General features: G+C 40.0%; 1 protein-coding gene across 11 annotated transcripts in view; it reads left to right on the top strand.

The window, feature by feature from the left end:
• The window catches only part of NAV3 (neuron navigator 3), an 805,693-nt gene that overhangs the window by 702,215 nt on the left and 78,701 nt on the right, over positions 1-24,777 (top strand). For all 11 annotated transcript variants that reach the window (XM_068276636.1, XM_068276638.1, XM_068276633.1 and 8 more), the window contains 4 exons: positions 2,400-2,483; positions 3,846-3,957; positions 8,255-8,379; positions 24,233-24,405. In XM_068276636.1, the coding sequence (XP_068132737.1) occupies positions 2,400-2,483; positions 3,846-3,957; positions 8,255-8,379; positions 24,233-24,405 (494 nt within the window). The remainder of the gene's footprint in view (positions 1-2,399; positions 2,484-3,845; positions 3,958-8,254; positions 8,380-24,232; positions 24,406-24,777) is intronic.

Genomic DNA, 24,777 nt, shown 5'->3' with positions numbered 1-24,777 from the left:
TATTTTTTTCACACATGCTGTATTGAGAGACCTCTGAAAGGGCTTCTAGTGTTTCTGGCTAAAAGGAATGTGGGGTTTACAGCAAAACTGTTTCTTTGATAGTTGCTGTTTAAGTGAAGGAAATAAGTTCAGTTTTACTTACATTGGACTTCTTCCAGCTCCTAGTAGCCTTGCAGTTCCCTTGGTTTTCTCCTGTGCTTTTCCATTGTGTCCCTCTGAAAGTTTGCCGGCTGGACCTGTCACAGGGTTACTGTGCATGGGCCTCCTCAATCTCTCAATCGTGCTGCCATGGCTAAGAGTTTTCTGGAGCATGATCAAGAAGGCGCAAATGACTATGCGCCATAGTCCAGGACTGGTCCAGTTGGTGAGCTTTGAAGGGGCACTGCAGCACAACGAAAAGGCATGGGAGGAAACCAAGGGACCTGCAAGGCTACGAGGAGCTGGAGGAAGCTCCAGGTAAGCAAACTTGAACTTCTTTCCCCTACTTAAGCTTTACGTTAGTGCACACCTGTGAGAAGATAAAAATGTTAAGCTATATACTTAAGCAGTGGGAAGCCTCTGAATAGTGCAGAGGCTTCCTGGACCCTCCTGATGTTCTCTTTGTGGCTGCACTCCCATCTGTGTTTGAGTGGTGCTGTAATGCCTATGCAGGAGTATGGTCTGCACCTTTGCAGAAGTTCGTGCATGGAAGAAAAACCTTGGCAAAGCAGCTTCATGCTACTGTGACCATACTCTCATGTGTGCACAGCATGACCACACTCATACAAGAATGGGTGCATGCCCACCAAAGCATATAGGACAAACCCTTGTCAAATATGCTTAGAGAGATCCTGTACTGTAACGGTGGGGAAGCCTCTCTATAGCATCTATTGGGGTAAGCATCTATCTTATACTTGTTTCCCTGCTTCAGGTATACTTTCAAGGAAAACTCGACTTTCACTGAAAATTGCCACAATCAATTGCAGTTCTCTGCAAGAGTTTTTTTGTAATTTAATGTTATTAAAACATATTTTCCACAACAGTTTGCAGCAAACTATTAATTTTTTAAAAGGTCTGGAAGTGAAATCTTGCCTGGAAGTCTGGAATCTGTGCTCTCTTTGTGGAGTATGGACTGCCCAGAAACTTTTCACGTTGCCGGATGAGCAGTGTGTTGCACTAAGCAGGAGCTTATTACTAATTTTCCACAGCTGCAAGTTGGACACTCCCCTATCATAGTCTTCATTAGGAACCTTTTTAAATATGTGTTTTGTCTGCACATGTTTTACATATAAGAAACCTGAGCTAAAGTCCCCATAATTTATAGAGCCAAACTTTAACTAATGATGGCAAAAAAACATTATTTTAAAGCAAATCTGAAGTGAAAAAAAAAAAAAAAAAAAGAAAAAAAAAAAACAGAACGCGTAAGGTAATGAATTGTATGTGTAGTAAGGATAGTAAATAGAACATTGGTAGCAAAGCATCTCATATCGTTTTCCATTGCAGGAAGAGTTAAAAAAAAAACTGAGCTGTTATCTATGCAAAAGAGCTTCTCTGAGCTAGTTGACTAACTTGATTGAACTTAGTCCTATTTTCTTAAGGGCTTAAACAGCCCAAAACGGCGAGAAACACCTTGAGATAAGGTTTTACTGCAGGAAAGTACAAAGGGTCATTACTGCTGCTTTGTTTTACAGCTTAAAATACAGAGTGTGGGTTCTAAACTGCAACTGTGACAGTCTGATGTAATGTTACAAATAAAGCTATATAACTGAAAATAGAAATATGAGATTCTTTTCTTTGCTACTAATGTTCTATTAATTATCTGTACTACACATACCATTCATTATCTCATTAGTGTATTTTTGCTTCAGATTTGCTTTAAGTTCCACTTTAAAAGTCTAGTTCGGTCTGTCCTTTTTAATTTGATTTCTTTTTACTCTGAGTATCGGGCCATGCTTTTCTTCATTTTCACATTTCCGCAGGCTTTCTGTCCCAGCTATAAATTGGTCTTTGCAGAAACCAGTGCGTTTTCTATGCAAATATCTGCTGGGTGAAATCATAGAGACATGCCTGGGAATAGTCACGCTGATGCAGTCTTTTTTATTATGTAAAATCAAATATATGTGTAAATGGAGAGAAGGCTGTGCTTACCAATAGAATGAGAGCAGGTCCTGATGAATTGTCACTCTTATTTCCAGGATAATCATTTGTTTATACAGTTTCCCCATCTAGGGCTTAGGTATAATCATACACTTTCTCCTGCCAGATAATTTTCATTTATCAGTAATTGAAGATGACCACAGTCACTGATAAGAAAATAGAAAAGCCAGTTGCTTATTGTAATAAATGGACTGACTGCTGCTTCATGTGTTATAAATGTAAAACATTTCCTGCAGTTTTAATTTTTTTTGCTTCATTTCCAGTCTCATTTAGTGGCAGCTTTTGAAAAGAGCTTAGGAAACATGACTGGACGACTGCAAAGCCTGACAATGACAGCAGAACAAAAGGTGAGCTGCGGAAGGCTTAAAAGCATTGCAAGATTAAAGCTTATACAATAATGAAATTTGAAAGTTTATATAAACCACAAAACCATGACAAGTCTTTGATCCATCATTTTTTTCATAGTTTGTGTTCAAACTCTCTAATAGGCTATGTTTTGCAACAAGAATATGATACAAACATATTTAAAGACAAATAACAAAGAAAGGGAAAAAAAAGTCAAATCAATAGAGCACCTGATTTTTATATGTGTGTGTATATATATATACACACACACACACATATAACTTACTATATTTTTTGGAATATAAAAGACTCTCCGGACTATAAGACACACCTAGGTTTAGAGGAATAAAACACCAGGGGAAAAAAAAAATATATATATACTTAACCTGGCGCATCCATGGTCCAGGAGCATCTTGTAGATGTTCTCGCCCAATTATTGTGTCCCCAAAGTTTCCCCATGTGTCCCCTTCTGTCCCCAATGTGTTTCTATCTATCCCCAGGTCCACCATGTCTCCTCTATCTCCCTTTGTCCTCCTCCCCCATGTTCTCCTCTGCTACCCCATGTCCGCCTTCATTCCCCCTGTATAAATGAAAGCAAAGGCAGCATGTCTCACCTAATCCATCATAGCCCACGGCAATCAGAGACCTATCCTCTTCATATCAGCTCCCGTGTGTCGTTTTCAGCTGATGACGCGATCAGCAGAAGCCGGCACTATTGGAGCAGTGAAGGAGAGGAGAGGTCTCCGATCACCACTGGAGCCAATGGATGAGGTGAGCTGTGCTACCGCTGCTTATAACTATATACACGTGGAGAGAAAGGGACACATGGGGGAGCAGAGGAGGACACAGACAATACAATATATTTTCTTGAAATCGAAAATAGCATTTTCAATGCAAAAATGACTGAAAATTGGCTAGCAACACTGGTGTGTGCACTAAACCCTGCTGCTTAAAATGTTATAACAAAAAAATGTTCATCATAGCCTTCTGTCCAAATATGTACAATGCATTCCAATAGTAACTGCTCAGAATTGTAATATCTGTCACACAATATGACAGTCAGAAGCCTGTGACATATAACATCCTTGTAGTGCTACATGGACTAATAATCTTGCTTTGAAGAACATTCATATTCTAATGCTACTTTCAGTACATTTTTTCATACATTTAAACACAATTCCCGAGCTATTACAAAGCTGCCCTTTCAGTTTGATTGTTATTTGGTTTATTGAAGAGGTGGTGTAAGGCAATAGGAGGTCAAGTGTAGGTTGTCATTTTTGTTATATAACACATAAAAGTACTGCTTTTCTGTTTTATCTCAGAAACTGGTTAAATATATGTTTTCATTAATCTCTCACTTGCAGGAGTCAGAACTCATCGAGCTTCGAGAGACAATAGAGATGCTGAAGGCTCAGAATTCAGCAGCACAGGCTGCCATACAAGGAGCGTTGAATGGTTCTGATCACAGTCATAGAGGTATCCATTATAATTATGCACTGTTCTTAAAGGGGTTCTTTCGCGAAAAAAGTAGGCAGTTAAAAAATGTGACAGATGACAGGTTTTGGGCCAGTCCATCTTTTTAAGGGGGATTCTCAGGGTTTTCTTTGTTTTCAACAGCATTTCCTGAACAGCAGTTGCAAAGTATAACTGACAAAAATAGTGTGCAAGTGAGTAGGGAGGCCGGCTGGTATCTTACTATGTTGGCAGTTAAACTGCTGTTCAGGAAATGCTGTTGAAAACAAAGAAAGCCCTGAGAATCCCCCTTAAAAAGATGGACTGGCCCAAAACCTGTCATCTGTCACATTTTTTAACTGCCTACTTTTTTCGCGAAAGAACCCCTTTAAATAATGTTTTAATCTGAATATCAGGTGAAAATCATGTTTTAGTTATTGCGGAATGCTTAGTATGGCTCGCCTTCTTAAAACAGAAGGAATTTGTGATCATTCAGATTTTTAAAAAAAGGAACTCCAGTGAAAATAACATAATGAAAAAAATATTTACAATCATTATTTATAAATTATTTAGTCAATGCTTGCCCATTGTAAAATCTTTCCTCTCCCTGATTTACATTCTGACATTTATCACATGGAGACATTTTTACTGCTGGATAGTGATGTTTGTGGAAAGAGATTATGCATATTTGACAGTTAGAAACAGCTATTATTTCCCACAATGCAACAAGGCTCCCACAGTGTGATGTCAGCACCCTGGTGCTGACATCACACTGTGGGAGGGTTTAACCACAAAATCAGCCATTCAGAGCCCCTTGATGATCCGTTTGAGAAAAGGAAAATAATTCTCATGGAAAAGGGGGTATCGGCTACTGATTGGGATGAAGTTAAGGTTTCTCTTTAAGTGTTAACGTGGAATGCACCACTACTGAAAATGCAAATTATCTCTTTATTCCCCGGAAGTCAGGCTTAAATCCAGATCCACGGGACTATAGCAAGCCTATGGCTTTAAATTTTATAAAGCCACATCAACCCAACATGCAGCCAGCCTGTTTCATCACCCCGAGCTAGTTTTGTGTAATGTATCTGTATAATGTAAAGAAATAACCGTCACAAGCAAACTAGTGCAAAGATGTGTAGTAAGCTAAGCAACCAATCTGATCTCATCTTTTAGCATAGTAGTGAAGATTGAAATGAAATACTGTTCCTGATTGGTCACTTGGAATTTTGCACATCCCATAACTGACATGTAAATAAATGGCTTTGCCAGTATGGGTGGTGATCATTGCTGTTTTCAAGGCATTATTAAATGGAACTTGAAGTGAGAGGTATATGGTGGCTGCCATATTTATTTCCTTTTAAACAATATCAGTTGCTTGGTGTCCTGCTGATCTGCTTGGTGTCCTGCTGATCTCTTGTTTCAGGCGTGTGTCTGAAACACGCCTGAAACAAGCATACAATCTAGTCAGACTTCAGAGTACCTGATCTGCATGTTTGTTCAGGGTGTATGGTTAAAAGTATTATAGGCAAATAATAATGAGCAAGACAGCAAGGCAATTTGCATTGTTAAAAGGAAATAATCATGTCAGCCTCCATATTTCTATTGCTTCAGAAGTGCTTTTATGAATTTTAACAGGCATATACCGGCAATTTCAGCTTTTTAAAAATTAGATTCATCCAAACTAAATTTGAATTCATGGCACTTCTGGTAATTCTTAGATTTTACTTTCAAGGTGATTATGGTACACTTGCATGTCAGCCTGCTGTGACCCTGCAGTAATAATTGCAGAAATTGTGGAACTGCAAAGGTTGGCAAAGTGAAGTTTATATGTGCTGGAGTAATGTTTTTTTTTTTTTTGAGTTATCAGATAATTGAATATGGTCCATATTACTTGGTCTTGAGATGATTTCTCTTAAAAGGAAGCTAAACTGAGAAGAATATGGGGGTTTTCTTTTCAAATAATACCAGTTGCCTGACTCTCCTGCTGATCCTGTGGCTCTAATACTTTTAGCCACAGCCCTACAACAAGCACCCAGATTTGGTGCTCTGATTGAAGTCAGACTGGATTAGCTGCATGCGTGTTTCAGGTGTGTGATTCACCCACTATTGCAGCCAAAGAGATCAGCAGGACTGCCAAGCATCTGGTATTGTTTAGAAGGAAACATCCATATCCCTCTCAGTTAAGGTTCCCTTTAACCACTTGAGGACTGCAGTGGAAAACCCCCCCTAAAGACCAGAGAAATTTTAACTAAATGGGCCACTGCAGCTTTAAGGCATAGCTGCAGGCCAGTACAACTCAGAACACAAGTGATCCCCCCCCCTCTTCTCCCCACCAACAGAGCTCTCTGTTGGTGGGGTTTGTCATAGGCTGAAGCCTATGACAGTGGATCACTCTCGCAGTTACAGAGGGGACAGCCGTGTCACACGGCTGTCCCCAGTACAGCGCTGCTGCTGATCGACGTTTAACAGTCTTCCGAGCGTCTATCGCTGCTCGGAGACTGAAGTCGGGGTGGAGCTCCGCCCCTCAAGCAAGAGATGCGCGCGCAGCCTGCTCACAATCTCCTGCAAATCCCAGCCCCAGGACTTGATGCCAATTGGCGTTAGGCGGTCCTGGGGCTGCCGCCGCGACCACGCCCGTTTGCGTGGGGCTGTCTTTAAGTAGTTAAAAAAAAAAGTACACCAGGACTGAGATTGTTATGGAGGTTGACATATTTATTTCCTTTTAAACAATTGACTGGCTGTCCTGCTAAGCCTGTGTCTCTAATACTTTTAGCCATATTGAACAAGCATGCAGATCAGGTCAGGTGTTTCTGACTGAATTCTGACTGGATTAGCTGCATGCGTGTTTCAGGTGTGTGAGCCAGGCACTACTGCAGCCAAAGAGATCAGCAGGACGTCCCGCAACTGATATTGTTTCAAAAGAAATAGATGTGGCAGCCTCCATATCACTCTCCGTTCCCGTTTAGTTTAACTTAATGCCACTTCCTAAGAGGATGACATCACAAAAAAGAAAATGCCCAAGAATACCTTTTCTATGGTCTGGAAAGAGCAATCATGTGCTTTGCTGTTCCATCTTCTTCCTCCACCTCTGTCCATTTGTATAATCAGGTCTGTGTGGAGGTGATGCATCCCATACATAAGACTTCTTTAAAGCACATCTGAGGCAAAAATAAACTGATGAAAAAAACAATTGTATCCATCCTCCTTCTCCTAAAAGTGACTTTTTTTTAGATATCTCACGGTTTTATTTTATATTTCAATCTATTTTTTACTGTTTGCTCAATGACACCTTCATGGAAGCATGCTAGAGCTCAAATCTATGAATTATTGACACTTTTTGTCTCTTTTCTGCCCTCAGAAGCCATTTAGTGTGAGGAAAGTATTTTATGGCTGTAATTACTAATCAGTGAGGTTTAATGAGGTTTATGCTATAGTCTTACCCAGTCCGACCCAGTCCGATCCAGTCCCGACCCGGGCAGAAACTGTATCTAGTTATTTGTGTGCTTGGCACTATACATACACATGTCTATCTCATCATGTCACCTTGGTTGTCCTTTAACCACTTCCGGATTCTGCAGACGCTTATCTATGCCCCTGCAGTAGATAAGCGTCTGCAGTTTGTTTGTTTACCGACGCCGCCACGATCGCCGCACTTCCCCGTCCGCAATCGCCGCTGCCCTGTCCCTCCTGTGATCGGGAATGCTTCCATCCCCAATCACTGAGTCTGCGATGACTCACAGTGCTGATTAACAAAATTCCTCCCCGAAAAAAATGTAAACATTTCGTTCGTGTTAGATTTAAGGAACAAAGAACTCCATAGTGCCATCTTGTGGCCAAAAAGAAAAAATACATCCAAAAACAGTCTAATACACTAACCCATAGGGTAATTAAATAGTTTTTTTATATTTTTAACCTCTTCCTATATATATATATATATATATATATATAAATATATATATATATATATATATATATATATATATATATATATATATATATAAATGATTACCTTAGGGAATTTAGTAATATGTATGTCATTACTGTGGATGTTGTAATTAAAGTCTTGGAATAATTATTATAATATAAAAAACAAAAAACTTTGTAATAACTGGGACAGATGAGCAAATAAAATGTGTCATCAATAGCACATTTTATTTTTAAAATACAAAGGCTGAAAGCTGAGAATGGTGGCTTTTTTTTCATTTTTTTTTTCTAATTATCCTTGCAAAATACATATAAATACAATAATAAAATAAAGTTTGTTTTTGTAATGTACGTGTGTTGTGTGTATAGATATTAATATAATCTATTTACTTCTCAGCTGATACAAGGATCAAAAGGCAGCATTCCTCTGAAAGTGTTTCTAGCATCAATAGTGCAGCGAGTCATTCTAGCATTGGTAGCATCAATGACACAGATTCCAAAAAGAAGAAAAAGAAAAATTGGGTAAGCATTGTAATTGGGATCTTACATTTAATGCAGTTAAGTTTGGTTTAGATGTTTATCCTGCACAAGTCTAGAAGGTGTGGCTAGGAGTATTTGTTGGGAAAGTGCTTGTTCATTTGGGCACCAAGGGGATGAAATGTCAGTTGTGTTGTTTTACCAATATTCTACGAATGGCTTTTGTGATGCATAATGTCTGGTACACCATGCAATTTCCTGTCAGATGGACGAGTCGAATCAATTATTACCAGCAGGTCTGATCTTATTTCCGATTGTTTTTCTGATTTATTTTCTGATCACTTCTATACAAAATCGATCAGAAAAATGATCATAAATCAGATCAGACCTGTCGGAAATAATCGATTTGACCCATCTATCTGACAGGAAATTGCATGATGTGTTTCGGGCATAGCACTTACACCCCACACTAAGCATACCCCTATCTACTGTATATCCTTAACACTAACTCCCTCCCTTGTTATCTATGCGAATGAACTTCTGTGAGCTTGTTGACAATTGTCAAATTCAGTTTAAATAGAAGATAAAAGGCTGATAAGGTTGCCACACACAATAAAACGATCACATTTTACTGCAATTCGATAAAAACGATTGGTTGGACTGAAAAATGTAAAGCTTTTATTATTATTCATTTGAGAAATCTGATTGGATTTTTTTGATTCATTTTTATGAAAATTGATTGTTGTAGGGTAGATTGTCGATTTCTTAATGAATACTCTCTTTTTCAGAGTTTTCAATCATTTTTTTTCATAATTGGGGAAATCACGCATGTGTGGTATGTTGGTCAGATGTTTTAAATGTTACTATCAATCAGAACAATGTATTGTGGTTCTTGAATTGAAAATACATTTAAAAAAAATTGTATTGTGTGTGGCCATCTTAAGGAGAGGGGATATAATAAGGCTTACCGGCAGGAAAGTTCAACGGATCATAACTTCTGCTTCTTTTTCAGTGTGGATTCTAAACTACTACTGCGATAGTCAGTCTGTCTGTCTTTTAATCTATAAATCAAAAAAATAAAAATATGAGACTCCATTCTGTACTACTAAGTTTCTACTTATAATCCATGCTACACATACAATTCATTACCTCAGAAGTTTATTTTCGCTTCAGGTTCACTTCAACTGTCCATTCTAAGTTCACTGCGAACATAGATTGTTCGCCGTTCACATTTAACGCAATTAAAAAAAACATTAAGGTCACTGGCCACCGACTGTAGCAGCTAATAGTAAAGCCCCCTTACGTGCTTTTCAAAAAGACCGTATCATTTTTGAGAAAATCGATTTTAAAGTTCCCCTTCTGAATGTGGGAAAAGTTATAATAGCCACTGACTTAATGGTTAATAGCAAAGCCTCCTTACATGGTAGAAACACCAAATTTGCTGGGTATGTGAAGGAGGACAGTGGGTACAAGAGGAAAACATTTTCAAAACGGCCTTATAGTTTTGAGAAAATCAATTTTAAAATTATCGTTCTGTGTGTGGGCAATGTTGTCCTGGCCGCCGACTTTAGCGGTCAATACCAAAGCCCCCTTATGTGCTAGAAACACCAAATTTGCTGGGTATGTGGAGGAACATTTTTTAAAAAGACCTTATAGTTTTTGAGAAAATTGATTTTAAATTTACAGGGAAAAAATAGCAGCCTATAGCAAAGTTACTGTGCTAAAATGACAGATAATGTATTAACATGTATATAAATGTGTTTGGTTTTTTTTCATGTTGAGTGTGCAAATTTTTTTTTTTATGATGTCGGACCCTCCCTCCCAAGCTTCTTTAACCCCTTGTCCCCATGCAGGCTGGGATAACCAGAATGCAGAGCCTTGGCCGTGTGGGGCTTCGCACCCTGAGCTATACCAGCCCACTTGGCCCATGGTATGGGTGGGCTCTGGGGGGAGGGGTGGCCAAGGTGACATGGTGGCATCTGGGAGTGCCCTTTAAGAAGGGGATCCCAGATGCCCTCCCCTCCTTTTTTTTAAATTTCCCACACACAACATAATAAAAAAATGATATATATGTTAATGCATTATCTGTCATTTTAGTACAGTGCTTTTGATTTTGCTGTTCTTTGCTATTTTTTCCCTCTAACCTTAACATCAATTTTCTCAAAAACCATAAGGTCTTATTGAATTTTTTCCCTCTTGTTCCCATTGTTCTTCTTAACACACCCTGCAAATTTGGTATTTCTAGCATGTAAGGGGGCTCAGCTATTAACCCCTAAAGTTGGAGGCCGTTCGCCTGCCATTAAAGTCAATGGAGCCCGCTGCAAACAGCCGGTTCACAAAATTTTACAGAAATTGGCGTTTGAAGTTCGTGAACTGAAAATTTGATGTTCGGGCCATCTCTGTTCCAGATACGTGTGCTTGCTAGTTGCTTAAGCAACTGGCCAAAAATAGTACAAACCTCCCCCCATGCAGCAGAAATTACTTGCCGATCCTTGGGGATCTGTCATCTACACATCCTGTTGTTCCCAGCAACTTTCCGACTTCCTATGTGTACAGCTCCTCACATGTCACCTGACCCACTTTGGGTCAGGTGACATGCCGTAAGCCATGCATGGGCACTGAAAACCAATGTTTCTGCCTTGCAAACCCCCAAAAGTTCTGTCCCCGTTATCCCCCTCCGGTATTCCGGTTAGTTGAGACTTCCAGTTGCCGGAAGTTCCGGAGTGTTTTCTGTATTTTTGTTTTAATTTTTCACTGTGTTTTACTAACATTGCTGCTATAATTATATTTTTAAAGCAGTGATAAATATAATCGCTGCCTGAACTACTCTACAATGATATTCTCATTCAGAGATACTAGTTAATGGCACAATCTTCCTGCTGGTTGTCGACTTGTTGCTGCCACAGTACTGCTAAGTTATTGCGGAAATATCACTGCTTTATTCTATTCTAGTTCTTTTGAATGGCTTTTCCCCCTGCTTTAACACTGTACTTCTGCTATATTTCTGGTATCATGGTTTTATTAATACTTCAATAAATGTTGAGAGAAGTGTAGTAATATCACAAAGAATGACAGCGGTAAATATGTTTATCATTGTTTGTAAATATACCCCTTAGCATTTCAGACTCACAATCACAAATCAAAGAGTTGTTAAATGTAGCTTCCTGCCAGCTAGCATAGTTTGCATTCCAAAGCCACAGGAATAATGTACTCTATATGGTTTACACTAGCATGAAGCGCTATGGTGACATCAGAGTAGACTTACTATGACCAGCCATGCATATAAATAATGAGAAAATTCAGGCCCCGTGAGCACTGTTATCAGATGCTAACTAAATGTCATTTCATTTTATTTCTACTTATCACAAGGTGAACTTCAATAAAAGTGAGGTGAATATAACATTTAACTGACTTGGCTTTCTCTTCTAAACTCCCTTTCTGGCATGCACTGCTTAGATATGGCAATGCTTCAGCTTTGCTTTCCTGTAGCTGCTGTTGCTGGCTATAATCAATTTCAAATATTATTTTTATACCCCTAGCCTGAAAGTATTGGCCATGGAAAAGAGCATGTCATGGGCAATACATTAGTTTGTGGCTCTGATGATCCTGGTGTGGAAATATGGGGCAGAATTTGGGAAACAAGCATGTGTGAATACAATGTGGGAAATATATGGAGTCATCTAGGGAGGGTTTTGTGCATAATGGGTCCCTGGGTAAAAAAAAACATGGAGCCCTGCACATTACAGTCCTGTACTGACCATAGAGTTCATGTCACCTCCTTGGGCTTTTAACAAAGTTGGGATCCTGAACAATCACACATCTTACTCTTGGCACAGGAATCACCTGACACTAACTATGTAGTGTACCCGAGGCAGATTCGGAAAGGGCAGATGGGACACCGAGGCATGTTCCCTGCTCTATGCTATGCCTCTGTGTCCCCTATGCACCGCTCTCAGCACCCCCTGCTCTAAGCTGTGACTCCCCTAAATTGCCAACACGTAGCTTGTCGGCAATCTTAGAGGGCAAGGGGTGTCCTTTGCAGGAGAAGCACTCCTGCAAAGCACCCCATCTGGGCATCATGAACACCCCCTCCCTCTTCTCATTGGCCCTTCAATGTGGTATCCCTGCCTCTCCTCCCAGCCTGTTTCCCATCTTTCTGAGCTCTGGGCTTCTTGGATGAGAGGACAGGGCTCTGTATGCAGTGTTTTGACCCCCTGAAAGTGAAACTAAGCCATTAAAGGCTTCAGGATGGTCGGAAAACAGCGGTGATGGACGCTACCTGATCTGTTTTTTTTTTTCAAAATAACTCCGGCTCGGGTTCTCTTCAACTCTACAATTTATCTAATATAAAGTAACTATTTAACTGTTACAGCAAGTACAATACTTGTCCTAGCACTATGTATCTCTAACTAACTAATCCTACTCTTATAAAATCATTTCTCTTTATTCCATTATCAGACCAATCCTGTGGATGTCTAAGACTATGTTTAAATGAACATTGCCACAATGTACCTGTACCTAAATACTTATGTCTGAAATCTGTGCCTCTTCTGGCATCCAAGGTGCAGGTCTCATCACTATGACACTGGACATAATACCCTTACATTCATGTCAAAACAGGCCTTTTATTTTATTTCAGGTGATTTTCTTATTAGTCTAGTTCAGAATGGGGAAGGCTGTGTTCTTCTTGAAAATATACGAGTATATTTTTTTTGCACAACCTTTCTTTAACATGAATATATTGCTATAGCACTCGTTAACACAACTTCCGCAGACTAACTCTAGGTGGCTTGTGCACAATAATGCACCATGTAGTACTAATAATAGGGAGCTAGAATTAGTGGAAATTGAAGCATCGTCCTGTTCCTTAGCTTTGGCAAAAGCATACTTTTAGAACTGTGGACATGGTTGCTGCTAATGTGGCACACAAAAACCAGACCAGTAAGTTAGTTCCAGCCTAGATCTATATTTTTTAATTTCCTCTAAATACTGTAGGATTTATTCTCACCTAAGACCCTTAACTGACCACCACCATGTACACAGCTCCCCCAACTTATTGTTCTGTCCCTTTTCCTCTTACACTGTAAGCTCATTTGTGCAGGGCTCTCCTGCTCCCTTATATGTCATTACTGCTGTGTTAAGTTTTATGTATTTTCCACCTTCATGTATGATGTATCGCTGACCTGTCCAATCGTTTATCTGCAACCCATTGCCTTGTAACTGTCTCTATTGTGTATTCTGTATTGTACAGCGCCACGGAAGATGTTGGCAGGGTATCAATTGAAAAGGGCGACAGCCGTCTGTGTAAAAAGGATGACGCAATAGACTTCAATGTTATTTTCAGCTATATATTGGCTATATCATGTTTATATCGGCCAAATCATGAAAATGTTTGCTGTTACTATGTGCCCATAACTGCTATATTTTTACAACCACATTTTGGCCTTATTATATGTTACATTTTATTAGTGGCTACTACAGTCCACACAAAATATGTTTTTTTTTGTTTGTTTTTTTTAGCATGCCAAATAACGGTTATATCTTTACCGGTTATCTTTTCCATATCCTTCAAAAATTGTGGATACAAAAGAATCTCATTGAATACCATGATTAAGGTTAGGCACCACTATGGGGGGGAGGTGTTTAAAGGATAGGTACTACCATGGTGGTTATGGTTAGGCATGGGGGGGTATTAAGGGTTAGGCAAAACTATAGGGGGTTAATGATTGGTTCCCGGGGGGTTAAAGGGTTAGGCACCACCTTGGGGGTTACAGTTAGGGTTCAGACTGGGGTTAGGATTATATTCTAATAGCAGCTACACCCGGTGCCTTTTGTAATTGTAACCACACTCATTGGCTACAAATGAGTGTGAAATCAAGTTTATTGGCTAAATCCTGTGCCCTTTTATAACCAAAATCAAGTTTATCGGCTTTATCCAGTGCGCTTTTATAAATTAAATCACATTTATTGACTATATCCAGCACCCTTTTATAAATGAAATCACGTTAAGTGGCTATATCCAGTGCCCTTGTATAAACAAAATCGTGTATCGGCTACATCTAGCGCCCTTTTTCCAGGCACTCTTTTTACGTGTATGCGTTGGTGGTATATTTCCATTAATGAATGAAGGAAACATTTTATTTATGTTATTTTAGACCTGGGCCTTATTCAATTAACTTTTTTTCCCTAACTTTTCTCCTTGGAGATCATTTTTCATCTTCTGTTTAAAATATATTTCCAGCACTATGCAATTGAAAATGTTCCAAAAATAGGTAAAAACTGAAAAGGTACTGTCAAAATTATTCTGAGTATTTTTTATTGCTTGCTGGTGGCTTAAAAGGTATTTTATTGATACGTTGTGAAAATATCACCTAGGAGAAAAAGTGAATTTATTAAGGGACGCTGTATCTTCTGATTATTTCTCCACATAATCACCTCCTTTATTTAAGCATTTATCATAACCTTTTACTAAGTTTTCAATCACTTTGTTGTAGTAGCACTATATTTCTCACCTATGGGTTGGAGGAACTAGCAGGGACTTTATGTTAAGGCTGCTAAAAAAACAGCTACCAGTGTTCTGCAGTCACATGACAAGTAGGGCAGGAAGAGAAGAAGCTAACTTGACAGATGCAAGTTGCATTACACATAAGGCATGCGTACGTACAAAAAGGGCGCCTGGACAAAAAGGGCGCGGGGTGTAAACTCTAAATAATAATTAATCATTAATAGGGTTTATAAATATAGTGTGCTATATTTCGTTTACAAATAATGTTTAACAAAATTATAAATCATTAAATAATGTTTATGAAGTCGGAAATTGTGAAAACGTTAATCTTCCCTGTTTCAAAAGTTAAACTTATAATTACGTTTATAAAAAAACCAATAATATATGTTTAATTGTTATAATTGTATATTATTGTGAATAACCGTCATTTATGGTTTGTTCTTATAATAAAATCTGAAAATATTGTTTATAAAGATGATATAAATATAACTACGTTCGTAATAAGTGTTGTAATACATTAGTAATTATTACTAAAATTTTACTAAAACTATACCTAAGCCTACTCTTACACAGAACCCTACCTGTACCTATCCCTAACCCCTAGACCCCCCTGTTGGTGCCTAAACCTAAGACCCCCCTATTGGTGCCTAAACCTAAGACCCCCCTGTTGGTGCCTAAACCTAAGACCCCCCTGTTGGTGCCTAAACCTAAGACCCCCCTGTTGGTGCCTAAACCTAAGACCCCCCTGTTGGTGCCTAAACCTAAGACCCCCCTGTTGGTGCCTAAACCTAAGACCCCCCTGTTGGTGCCTAAACCTAAGACCCCCCCCTGTTGGTGCCTAAGTAACCCTCCCTGTACCTACCCCTAACCCCTAGACCCCCCTCTTGGTGCCTAAACCTAAGACCCCCCTGTTGGTGCCTAAACCTAAGACCCCCCTTTATTATGTGGATAATAATGTTTTACTAATTGTGGATTCAAAAAATATTTTGCAATTTACGTTACGTACTGATCGCTTTATTTTGTGAATAATAATGTTTTACAAACAGTAAGGGATAAAACTTTAAATAATGTTTTAATTATTTAAATAAGATAAATATGTTTAGTATTTTCATAAACGTTATTCGGCACGGGTGCATTTTATAAACGTAAATCACCACAAGTTCAGTTATAAATCATTAAACATCGCCGGGCGCCGTTTGTAAACTTTATTTAGCTCCTGGCGCCGTTTATAAACTTTATTTAGCTCCGGCGCCCTTTTTTCCTACTCGGCGCCCATTAAACGCTATTTATTATGGGAGTGAATGGCGGCGCCCTTTTTGTCCACTAGCGGCATGCGCCCTTTTTTCCCAGCTCCATAAGGCATACCTTGCATGACATATAAAAGCAAATGGCTGTTACTTTCTGTATGAACCTCATAAATACATAATAATAAGTGATTTATGAGGCTCGTAGAGGTTATCTCCATGCTCACACTTAACTGTGCTTTATTTTCAAAAGCAGGGTGCCAGATATTTGTCCTGCTGTTTGGACCTGTGCTGTTAGAAACAGGCTGATGAACAGTCTGACTGCCTGTCATGAACGCGAGTATACCGGCAGTCGCCAGCCAGCCAGCCAACCAACGAACCGGTCCCTGGGTACCTATTACTCGACCCCTGCTATGTGCGGGTGGACACAAGCTTTTATAAATCAATTGAGGACACACAAAAAATGGATTTTTCATGTGCCACCCAGTACATTGCAGGTTTCCTCACTGTGCTTAGTGTTGGGCGAACACCTGGATGTTCGGGTTCGGGCCGAACAGGCCGAACATGGGCCAGATGTTCGGCATGTTCGGCCCGAACGCCGAACTCAATGGGAGTCAATGGGACCCCCGAACATGCCCATTTTGGGGGCCCTATGGGGTCGCAGGCATAAGGGGGGAGCATGCCCCGGTCGCGGGGGGGGTCGGAAATTCCCCCCACCCCCTCCGCTAGCGCTCCCCCCTCTGCCCGCTTCTCCATACAAAAAGTTTGAAACAAGTTCAATAGTACCTGGCTGGTGGCACTGGCTGGCAGTGGAGTGAGGAGGAGGAGGAGTCCGAGTAGCAGAGTGACGTTGAGGCCGGGCAGCGGGCGGTTCAGCGCTAGTACCCTTGTGGTACTTCCGCCCTTTCTCTGACCTCACGTCCTCTGCGTGATGACGCATACGAGGGTACGCGTGATGCGTACCCTCGTATGCAGAGGACGTGAGGTCAGAGAAAGGGCGGAAGTACCACAAGGGTACTAGCGCTGAACCGCCCGCTGCCCGGCCTCAACGTCACTCTGCTACTCGGACTCCTCCTCACTCCACTGCCAGCCAGTGCCACCAGCCAGGTACTATTGAACTTGTTTAAAACTTTTTGTATGGGGAAGCGGGCAGAGGGGGGAGCGCTAGCGGAGGGGGTGGGGGGAATTTCCGACCCCCCCCGCGATCGGGGCATGCTCCCCCCTTATGCCTGCGACCCCATAGGGGGCATAGGGGGGCAGTATTCGGCCGAACAGGGCCCTGTTCGGCCGAACAGGGGCCCTGTTCGGCCATGTTCGGCCATGCATTCTGCAGTTCGGGCGAACCCCGAACAGTTTGGCCGAACACCACCAGGTGTTCGGCCGAACTCGAACATCACCCGAACAGGGTGATGTTCTGCAGAACCCGAACAGTGGCGAACACTGTTCGCCCAACACTAACTGTGCTCTGATGTGCAGTTCACCTAGTGTTGGACTATACAGACACATCTGAGTTTATATATATATATATATAGGAGATACCATAATTAATTTCCATATGTGTAGGGAGGGTGGAAATGTATAGACAGCAGTTATAGCTGTTTCCTCCATTATTTACAGTGGAAAGTTACTCTGTAAATGATCCATCTGAAATTCATACTACCTCTTGAATGAAACTGAAGTGGGAATTAAGACTCCCTTGTGCACTGAATTTAAACAAAAGCTGGCTTTTTGGTATTTTGTTGATTTAAATTTTAGAGTTCTTCTACAGTTAAGTGTTCATTTTTGTTTTGAATTGATCCTAAAAAAAAATCACATCATATTGCTCATGATTATGAAATATTCATATATCGAGTAAATGTTTTTCTTCATCAAAATATGTCTTATCTTGCCTTATTTACCTTTTTTTCCCATCAGGAAAGGGAAACATTTATGAACTAAAGCAAACAGAATGTAGTGTTTACTAGTTGGAAGATATGAAGTCTTAAACCTCATCCACATGCTAGGCTTAACTTATCCACCTTCAATCTAATACAATCTACTATGTGTCCAGGTGTCCTACGAGGTTGCTTAAAGTTCTAGCGCACTGGATCTTTAAAGGAAACTGAGTTCCTGGAAATATTTTTTGTTAAATTAACCTCCCCACAAGAAAGGTTCATAATGGAGTGTGTCTCTAGGGGTGGCACGAGATAGGGTGATCTTACCTACGGGGAGCTGCTCCTCTGGCACCCGGGTCCATATTGGATCTGCCATCTTCACCAGGGAGAGATCGCATCTGCCGCATTTTCAACTGCCCGGTGAATTGCATGTGCACCCGCTTTAGTGCATGCCAGGAGATGTAGTCCGTGGATGCGAGAATATCTTTGTACTGGCATCCGTGGACTGCATCTCCCAGCATGTTTTTTTTCAATTCAATTCACTTTATTGTCATTGTGTAACACAACGAAATTACTTTTCATGACAACCCCACAGTGCATATAGGGAACATAGTGATAGTAACAAGGAAGAGAAGAAATTATACAAGTATGCCAGGTATTACAGATGTTTAAACAATTTGTACACAGTGTTAATTATTTCAGAGAGGATTCAGAGTTTATCAAGTTTATGGCGGATGGGAAAAAGCTGTCTTTCAGTCTGTTTGTGTGTGTGCGGATTGATCTAAAACGTTTACCTGATGGAAGGAGCTCAAACAGGGCATTTCCAGGGTGAGTGTTGTCCTTGATTGGTTTTGTGGTGAGCATGACCTACCAGAGAAATAAAAATGCCACAGATGCAATATTTTCCTGGAGAAGATGGAGGGTCGTGGATCCAGAGGAGCAGGTAAGTAGTGATATTCACCCAAACCCCCGCCCCCTTAACGGCACTTCATTACGAGCCTCCCTTTACGAGCCGCTGTCAGATATGTTAGATTTTCACTGCCTATTGTAAGCAACAGGAACATAGGAGAAAAGCAATTTATAGTTCATGTTAGTCTGGGAGAGATGCACTTCTTATAAACACACATTTTAAATTTCACATTTTTTTATAATAGTGGACCTTTAAAACAAACAAGCACAGAATCAGGACATAGACAGAGAATTTTACCATATCTAAAAAAGCCAGTTCCTTAAAGGTCAAATCCCTTCAAAGTGATATTTAACTTTGTAGAGGGGACCAGTATTTTCTATCTTGCAAATTACATGGCTGAGGGCCGCGCTCTGATTACCTGCTCTTCATTTAAGTTTTCATACAGGGGCATCAGCTTTTTTACAATCAATTCCTTATAATAGAAGCAGGCATTCATTATTTTGAAAGCAACTCTCTCTGTCCCTCATTCCTCTTCTAACATCCCATTTGATCTAGTATCCAGCAATGGACACACAAAAACAATTACATACTAAATGAAAACTAAATGTCATGACCAATCTCTAAATGATTGCCCTACATATCACATAATACTAATATAAAGGAAGATTGGTATGGAAGGAAAGACTAATTAATTTGAAAAGTGAAAATATGTATTTTCCTAATTATTTATTCATGGGGTCCCTGTCAAGAGTCGTGATTAAAGCATCAGTGGAGTTGTGGGGGGGGGGGGGGGGGGGGGGGGGACATGTTTGAGCAAAATATGATTGCATTGAAAGTGTCCTTTGTTCCCATTTTAGAAAGTTGGAAGGAATTTTGAGTGTGGAACATGCACCAGCAATGATATGCATCCACATTACATGTTGGTAGAGATGTCTATGAAAACTCATGGAGAAGCATGTAGTTTGTTTGATCAGCTGATAGATTTGTAAAGCTCTGATTTGCTGTGATCGCATCCTGCTTTAGCAAATGATCATGACTAGCAACTCAGAGTCTTACATATATATCACCTGACCAAATTGATCACATGCTTCTACATGAGTTCTCCTAGATATGACCATCATTATATGTGGAATGTGAAGAGTACAGCGGATATACACCAGTGACATCTTTAACCTCCCTGTTGTTGCCACTGATTTTCCATAATCCTACTTGTTGAACACAGATTCAGTACTCTCTTAATTAGGGAATAGCATGCACAGGAGGCCTTTCTGCTGGATTACTGCTTTCTGTTTAGCCGGTGACTAGTAGCATCTTGTACTGCTGTTGCATTGCTGAGAGACTGATTTCCTTATGTTAGGTGTGATCACTCAAGTGAACACAGTAGGTCTGGTTGGAATTCATTTTTCTTTCAGGGAGTTCAGACTGAGTTCTTTATCCTGTATATTAATGTTTTGTGGTTGTACACAAAAACAAAAATGGTGGACTTTATTGGCTGTCCATACAGCTTAGATAAAGTGAAATAGATTTCAGTTACATTGCTTGATACAATAGCAATAACATTTATAAAGTGCTTCTCTCCCATAGGATTCAAAGTGCAGTGGGTGTGGGGGTCAACCAATCTTATACCATTTACTCAGGTGCAGTACTCAATATGGTCTCTACGTGAAAGGTTTTAAAATCCTCCAGTGACTGGTTACTTCCTGTCAATATGGTTTCACTAGTGAAGGTCACAGCTGTTCTTGACATAATTGATTTCTGCAGCCAGCCCTCTTCTATATGCTCCTGAAAGATCACCTTATTTGTGTAATATTATTGTAAGCCTCTGGAACACCATCTGTAGCGGATTTCATTTATACTTTCTGCATTTATTTTCTCTGGCGTTCTGTTTTTGACTATTTATGCTGATTTGAGTGGAAAGTATATGTGAACACACAGAAATGCAATTTGCTGTTTTTTATTGCAACACTGCACTGTGCAGCCTATAGTTAAAATACGATAAAATGCATGATATCAGCAAGCTATTAGTGTCTCTGCATGAATATTTTTCTTGAATGCCTATGTAAGTGTGTGCATGTGTCATATAAACCCTTAAAAGGTAGCTATTGGAGGTAATGCCTTGCTAAAGTGTAGGGCACATAAATATACGCAATGTTACCTACTCAAAGTGATATTGATGGTCTGAAAAGAGATCTGAGATGGCAAAATATCCACTGTGAAGCCCCAAGAGATGTAAGAGAACATGACCCTTAACATGACCCTTATTCAATTAACTTTTCTCTTGAGTTTTCCAACAGATGTTTTCACTACTTATCAATAAAATGCCCTTCATCCACAGTTAGCAAGAACATATTCACACAAAAGGTTAGATTAAAACCTGTGTAGAAACGTTAATTTAATAAGGGCCTATTAAGGATTCAAAAACAGTCATTGTGCCTGGATATTGCTAGCTTCCTACTTCTGATTTTGATGTAAACCATGTCATGTAGTCTATTGTCTTCTTAAAGTAGTGCCAAACTGCTGAATAAATAGTGTAAAGAGTTAATACTATAAATCAGTACTATTTAACGTTTAGGGCTTGAAAGAATGAATTGTTCTTGGCCTAACCCTGCTGGGGGTGTTGGACATATATATTTGACAGTGTGCCAGTACCCCAAACGTTTGTTGCAGGTTTGTAATGCCTTTGTATTGTGTCCAGGTTTTCCATTGCTACCCACAGTGTGTTATGAGCTTTTCAGTGCCCTAAGATGTGTCCCCTGCATTTTAGTGCCTTTAAAGTATAATTTATACACTTTAATATAGGGCTCCCTGAGATTGGTTCCTAGCATTAAGATACCTACTGACCAGTGAATGAGACTCTTATGGCAGTCTCAACAACTCTACAAAAAAAAATCTAGTAGCACATACACTGACAGACTCACTATGATTTACCTGGTTATTGTCTCACCATTTCTTACCTTGGATGGTGATAAGAGGGTTTTGAGAGATCACAGCTGCATTTGTTGTGGCACTCTGTTAGAGTGCATCTTTTTTTCTGGTTCTCATAGCTGCTTTTGATATCAGGAGAGTACCATGATGGTGGGGAGAGTAGGGGTGATATACCACCCTACTTCCATGAAAAGCAACCTTGGGTCAGTGTTAATGTCAAAGTATTCTCCCACACCACTGGTGCCCAAGATGGGTTTAGGTGTGGAGGGTAAGGTGGGGCTTATTGTGCTATCTGGTCAAGCCTGGTAGGCACTCAGATATAATTAAAAGTCATCAGTTATAACCTCTTAACGGTTATCACACAAAATGAGAAGGGGAAAAAAATAATCAAAAACACTGGTGGTACTTGTTTTTATGTACGTTTTTTTTTCAAATTCATTGTCATAATTGTGTGCATGAAGAATGGGCACAAGGAAATTTGAGTGTCCAAATTTGGCTAGTAGAATATTGGTAAAATTTACAGATATTCTACATTTGAAAAGTGTAAATTATTGTAGTAAAATATAGGAAAATAATATCAATATTTTACGACTTAATCCAACACTACTGTTTCACAGAACCCTCCCTTACCCATGCCTAACCTTAACCACTACAACCCACCATGTCTAACACTTAAAACACCACCCCATGCCTAATCTTAACCTACCCTATCCCGCTTAATCCTTAAAAAACACTTCCCTATGTCTAACCTTAACCTCCCCCTACGCCTAACCTTTAAAAACACCCCCTCCATTCCTAACCATAACCGCCTCTCCCCATGCCTAACTTTAACTGGTACACTGAAGTGAAAATTTGCACTCGGCTGGTTATCTTGAGGGTGGGCCTTTCTGTGAGAGCTTGTACACAACGTAATAACAGATGCTTCACCTAATCCACACACTCCTCCATTAGCTGTAAAGGTCATAACATGAGACGTGCAGCAAGTACAGTAGTGCAGAGCACAACTAAAGGACATAAAGCACATAAAGAGATGACTGTGCACCTGTCTCTTTAAGACCTTTTATTCAGTAAACAGCATACAGCCACGAATGCAACAGTTTGACAAATAGTAAAGATACATCAAACCTGGGTGGTGGAGGGTGTCTGGTGAGCTGGGAAGGGTGACCAGGGGGTGAACAGGACGGCACTACAGCCGTTTCACGCCAAAACCGGCGCTTGCTCACGTGCAATGTCACGTGAGCAAGCGCCGGTTTTGGCGTGAAATGGCTGTAGTGCTGTCCTGTTCACCCCCTGGTCACCCTTCCCAGCTCACCAGACACCCTCCACCACCCAGGTTTGATGTATCTTTACTATTTGTCAAACTGTTGCATTCATGGCTGTATGCTGTTTACTGAATAAAAGGTCTTAAAGAGACAGGTGCACAGCTAACTTTAACTGGCCCCCACCACCAATCTACCTCTATTATGATAATGTTGGGACGCTGCCATAGGCGCCATTATAAATAGTGGCTGTAGTGTGAAATTAGCTATTTGTAGGGTGCCCTTAGTGTGAAATTTAGTATTAATTCTGTGCCCAAATTTCACACTATAGGTACTATTTATAATGGCCCCTGTGGCAGCGCCTATGTTTCTTATGATAGCGGGTGCCTACATTTCCTGCTACATTATGATCTGTTTTTATTTTACAGTGATCTTTACATCTTTTTTTCAACATAATTTGCTTTCTTATAAGAGCCCTCTCCCTCCATCTCCATCAGTTAATATGCTGCTACCAAATTACGGAAAGACTTGGCATTGGGGTATTTGATTTTCCACCAAGGCTCCCATCCATTAATTTGAATCCATGGGAATTCTTGGTGGCAAGTTAAAAAACAATAATTGGAAAATCTACAACCAGGATTTAAAAAATAAAATATTTATTTGATTGTGCATTATTTTAAAATCTGTTCGCCTTTAAAAATCCATGTTTAAAATGCAGCATTCGCTGACAACCACTGCAGATATTGCCTGAAGCATTAAAGGACAATAGTAACGCGAGGGCTATGGAGGCTGCCTTAATTATTTCCTTTTAAACAATATGAGTTACCTGGCTATCACACACTACTGCAGCCAAAAAGATCAGCAGGGCTGCCTAGCAACTGGTATTCCTTAAAAGGAAACAAATAATGCAGCTTCCATAGTGCTCTCACTTCAGTTGTCCTTTAAATCCCATCCCATAGCAATGGGCAGGAATCACCACAGTACATAGCACAGCGTAACTACCAATCTACTCCCCCATGTATATTTATGGTGAGGACCTCTCTAGCTGTATAAAATATGTCCAAGTTTACAGGTCTGTACAGGTTTACAGCTGCAAGTTGGACTTTAAAATTTAGTTGCAGGAAATTAGATTAAAATATAATATTTCATTCTGTTTTAACTGTTTGCCTTTTCTTCTGTAGCTGAGAAGTTCTTTCAAGCAAGCCTTTGGCAAGAAAAAATCCAACAAACCTCCATCTTCCCATTCAGATATTGAGGAGCTCACAGATTCATCTGTACCTTCCAGCCCCAAACTGCAGCACACATCAGAGGATTCCAACTGTTCTGCTGTGAGAGAGTCGCAGTCCAATTCTGAGTAAGTGCCTAGCATTAAGGTGACAGCTGTCATACAGTATGCAAATTTCATGCACTTCCTGAATTTCTTTCACTGAGATCACGTTGGTGCTCATAAATAAACATTGCACAAGGTATTTGTTCTACATACTGCATTTCAATACTAGATTTTTTTCACTTACACTGCAAAACAGGGCTGAATTCTGTATAAAGGCAGCATCTAAGCCTTTTGGAATGGTTAAAAGGAACTTGTAGCAGTTAAATAAGTATGAAATGGTAGAGATGAGTCAAAGGAAACAGTTCAGTTCTGCTAATTTTTTTGTACGGTAATGGGCCTAGAGATGGGTGTATGAGATACTTCAGAGAATCGCACTCTCCCTCTCACCTCTCCATT

The sequence above is a fragment of the Hyperolius riggenbachi genome, chromosome 3 (assembly GCF_040937935.1).
Source record: "Hyperolius riggenbachi isolate aHypRig1 chromosome 3, aHypRig1.pri, whole genome shotgun sequence".
Lineage (NCBI taxonomy): Eukaryota > Metazoa > Chordata > Amphibia > Anura > Hyperoliidae > Hyperolius > Hyperolius riggenbachi.
This window is presented reverse-complemented; position numbering and strand designations above follow the sequence as displayed.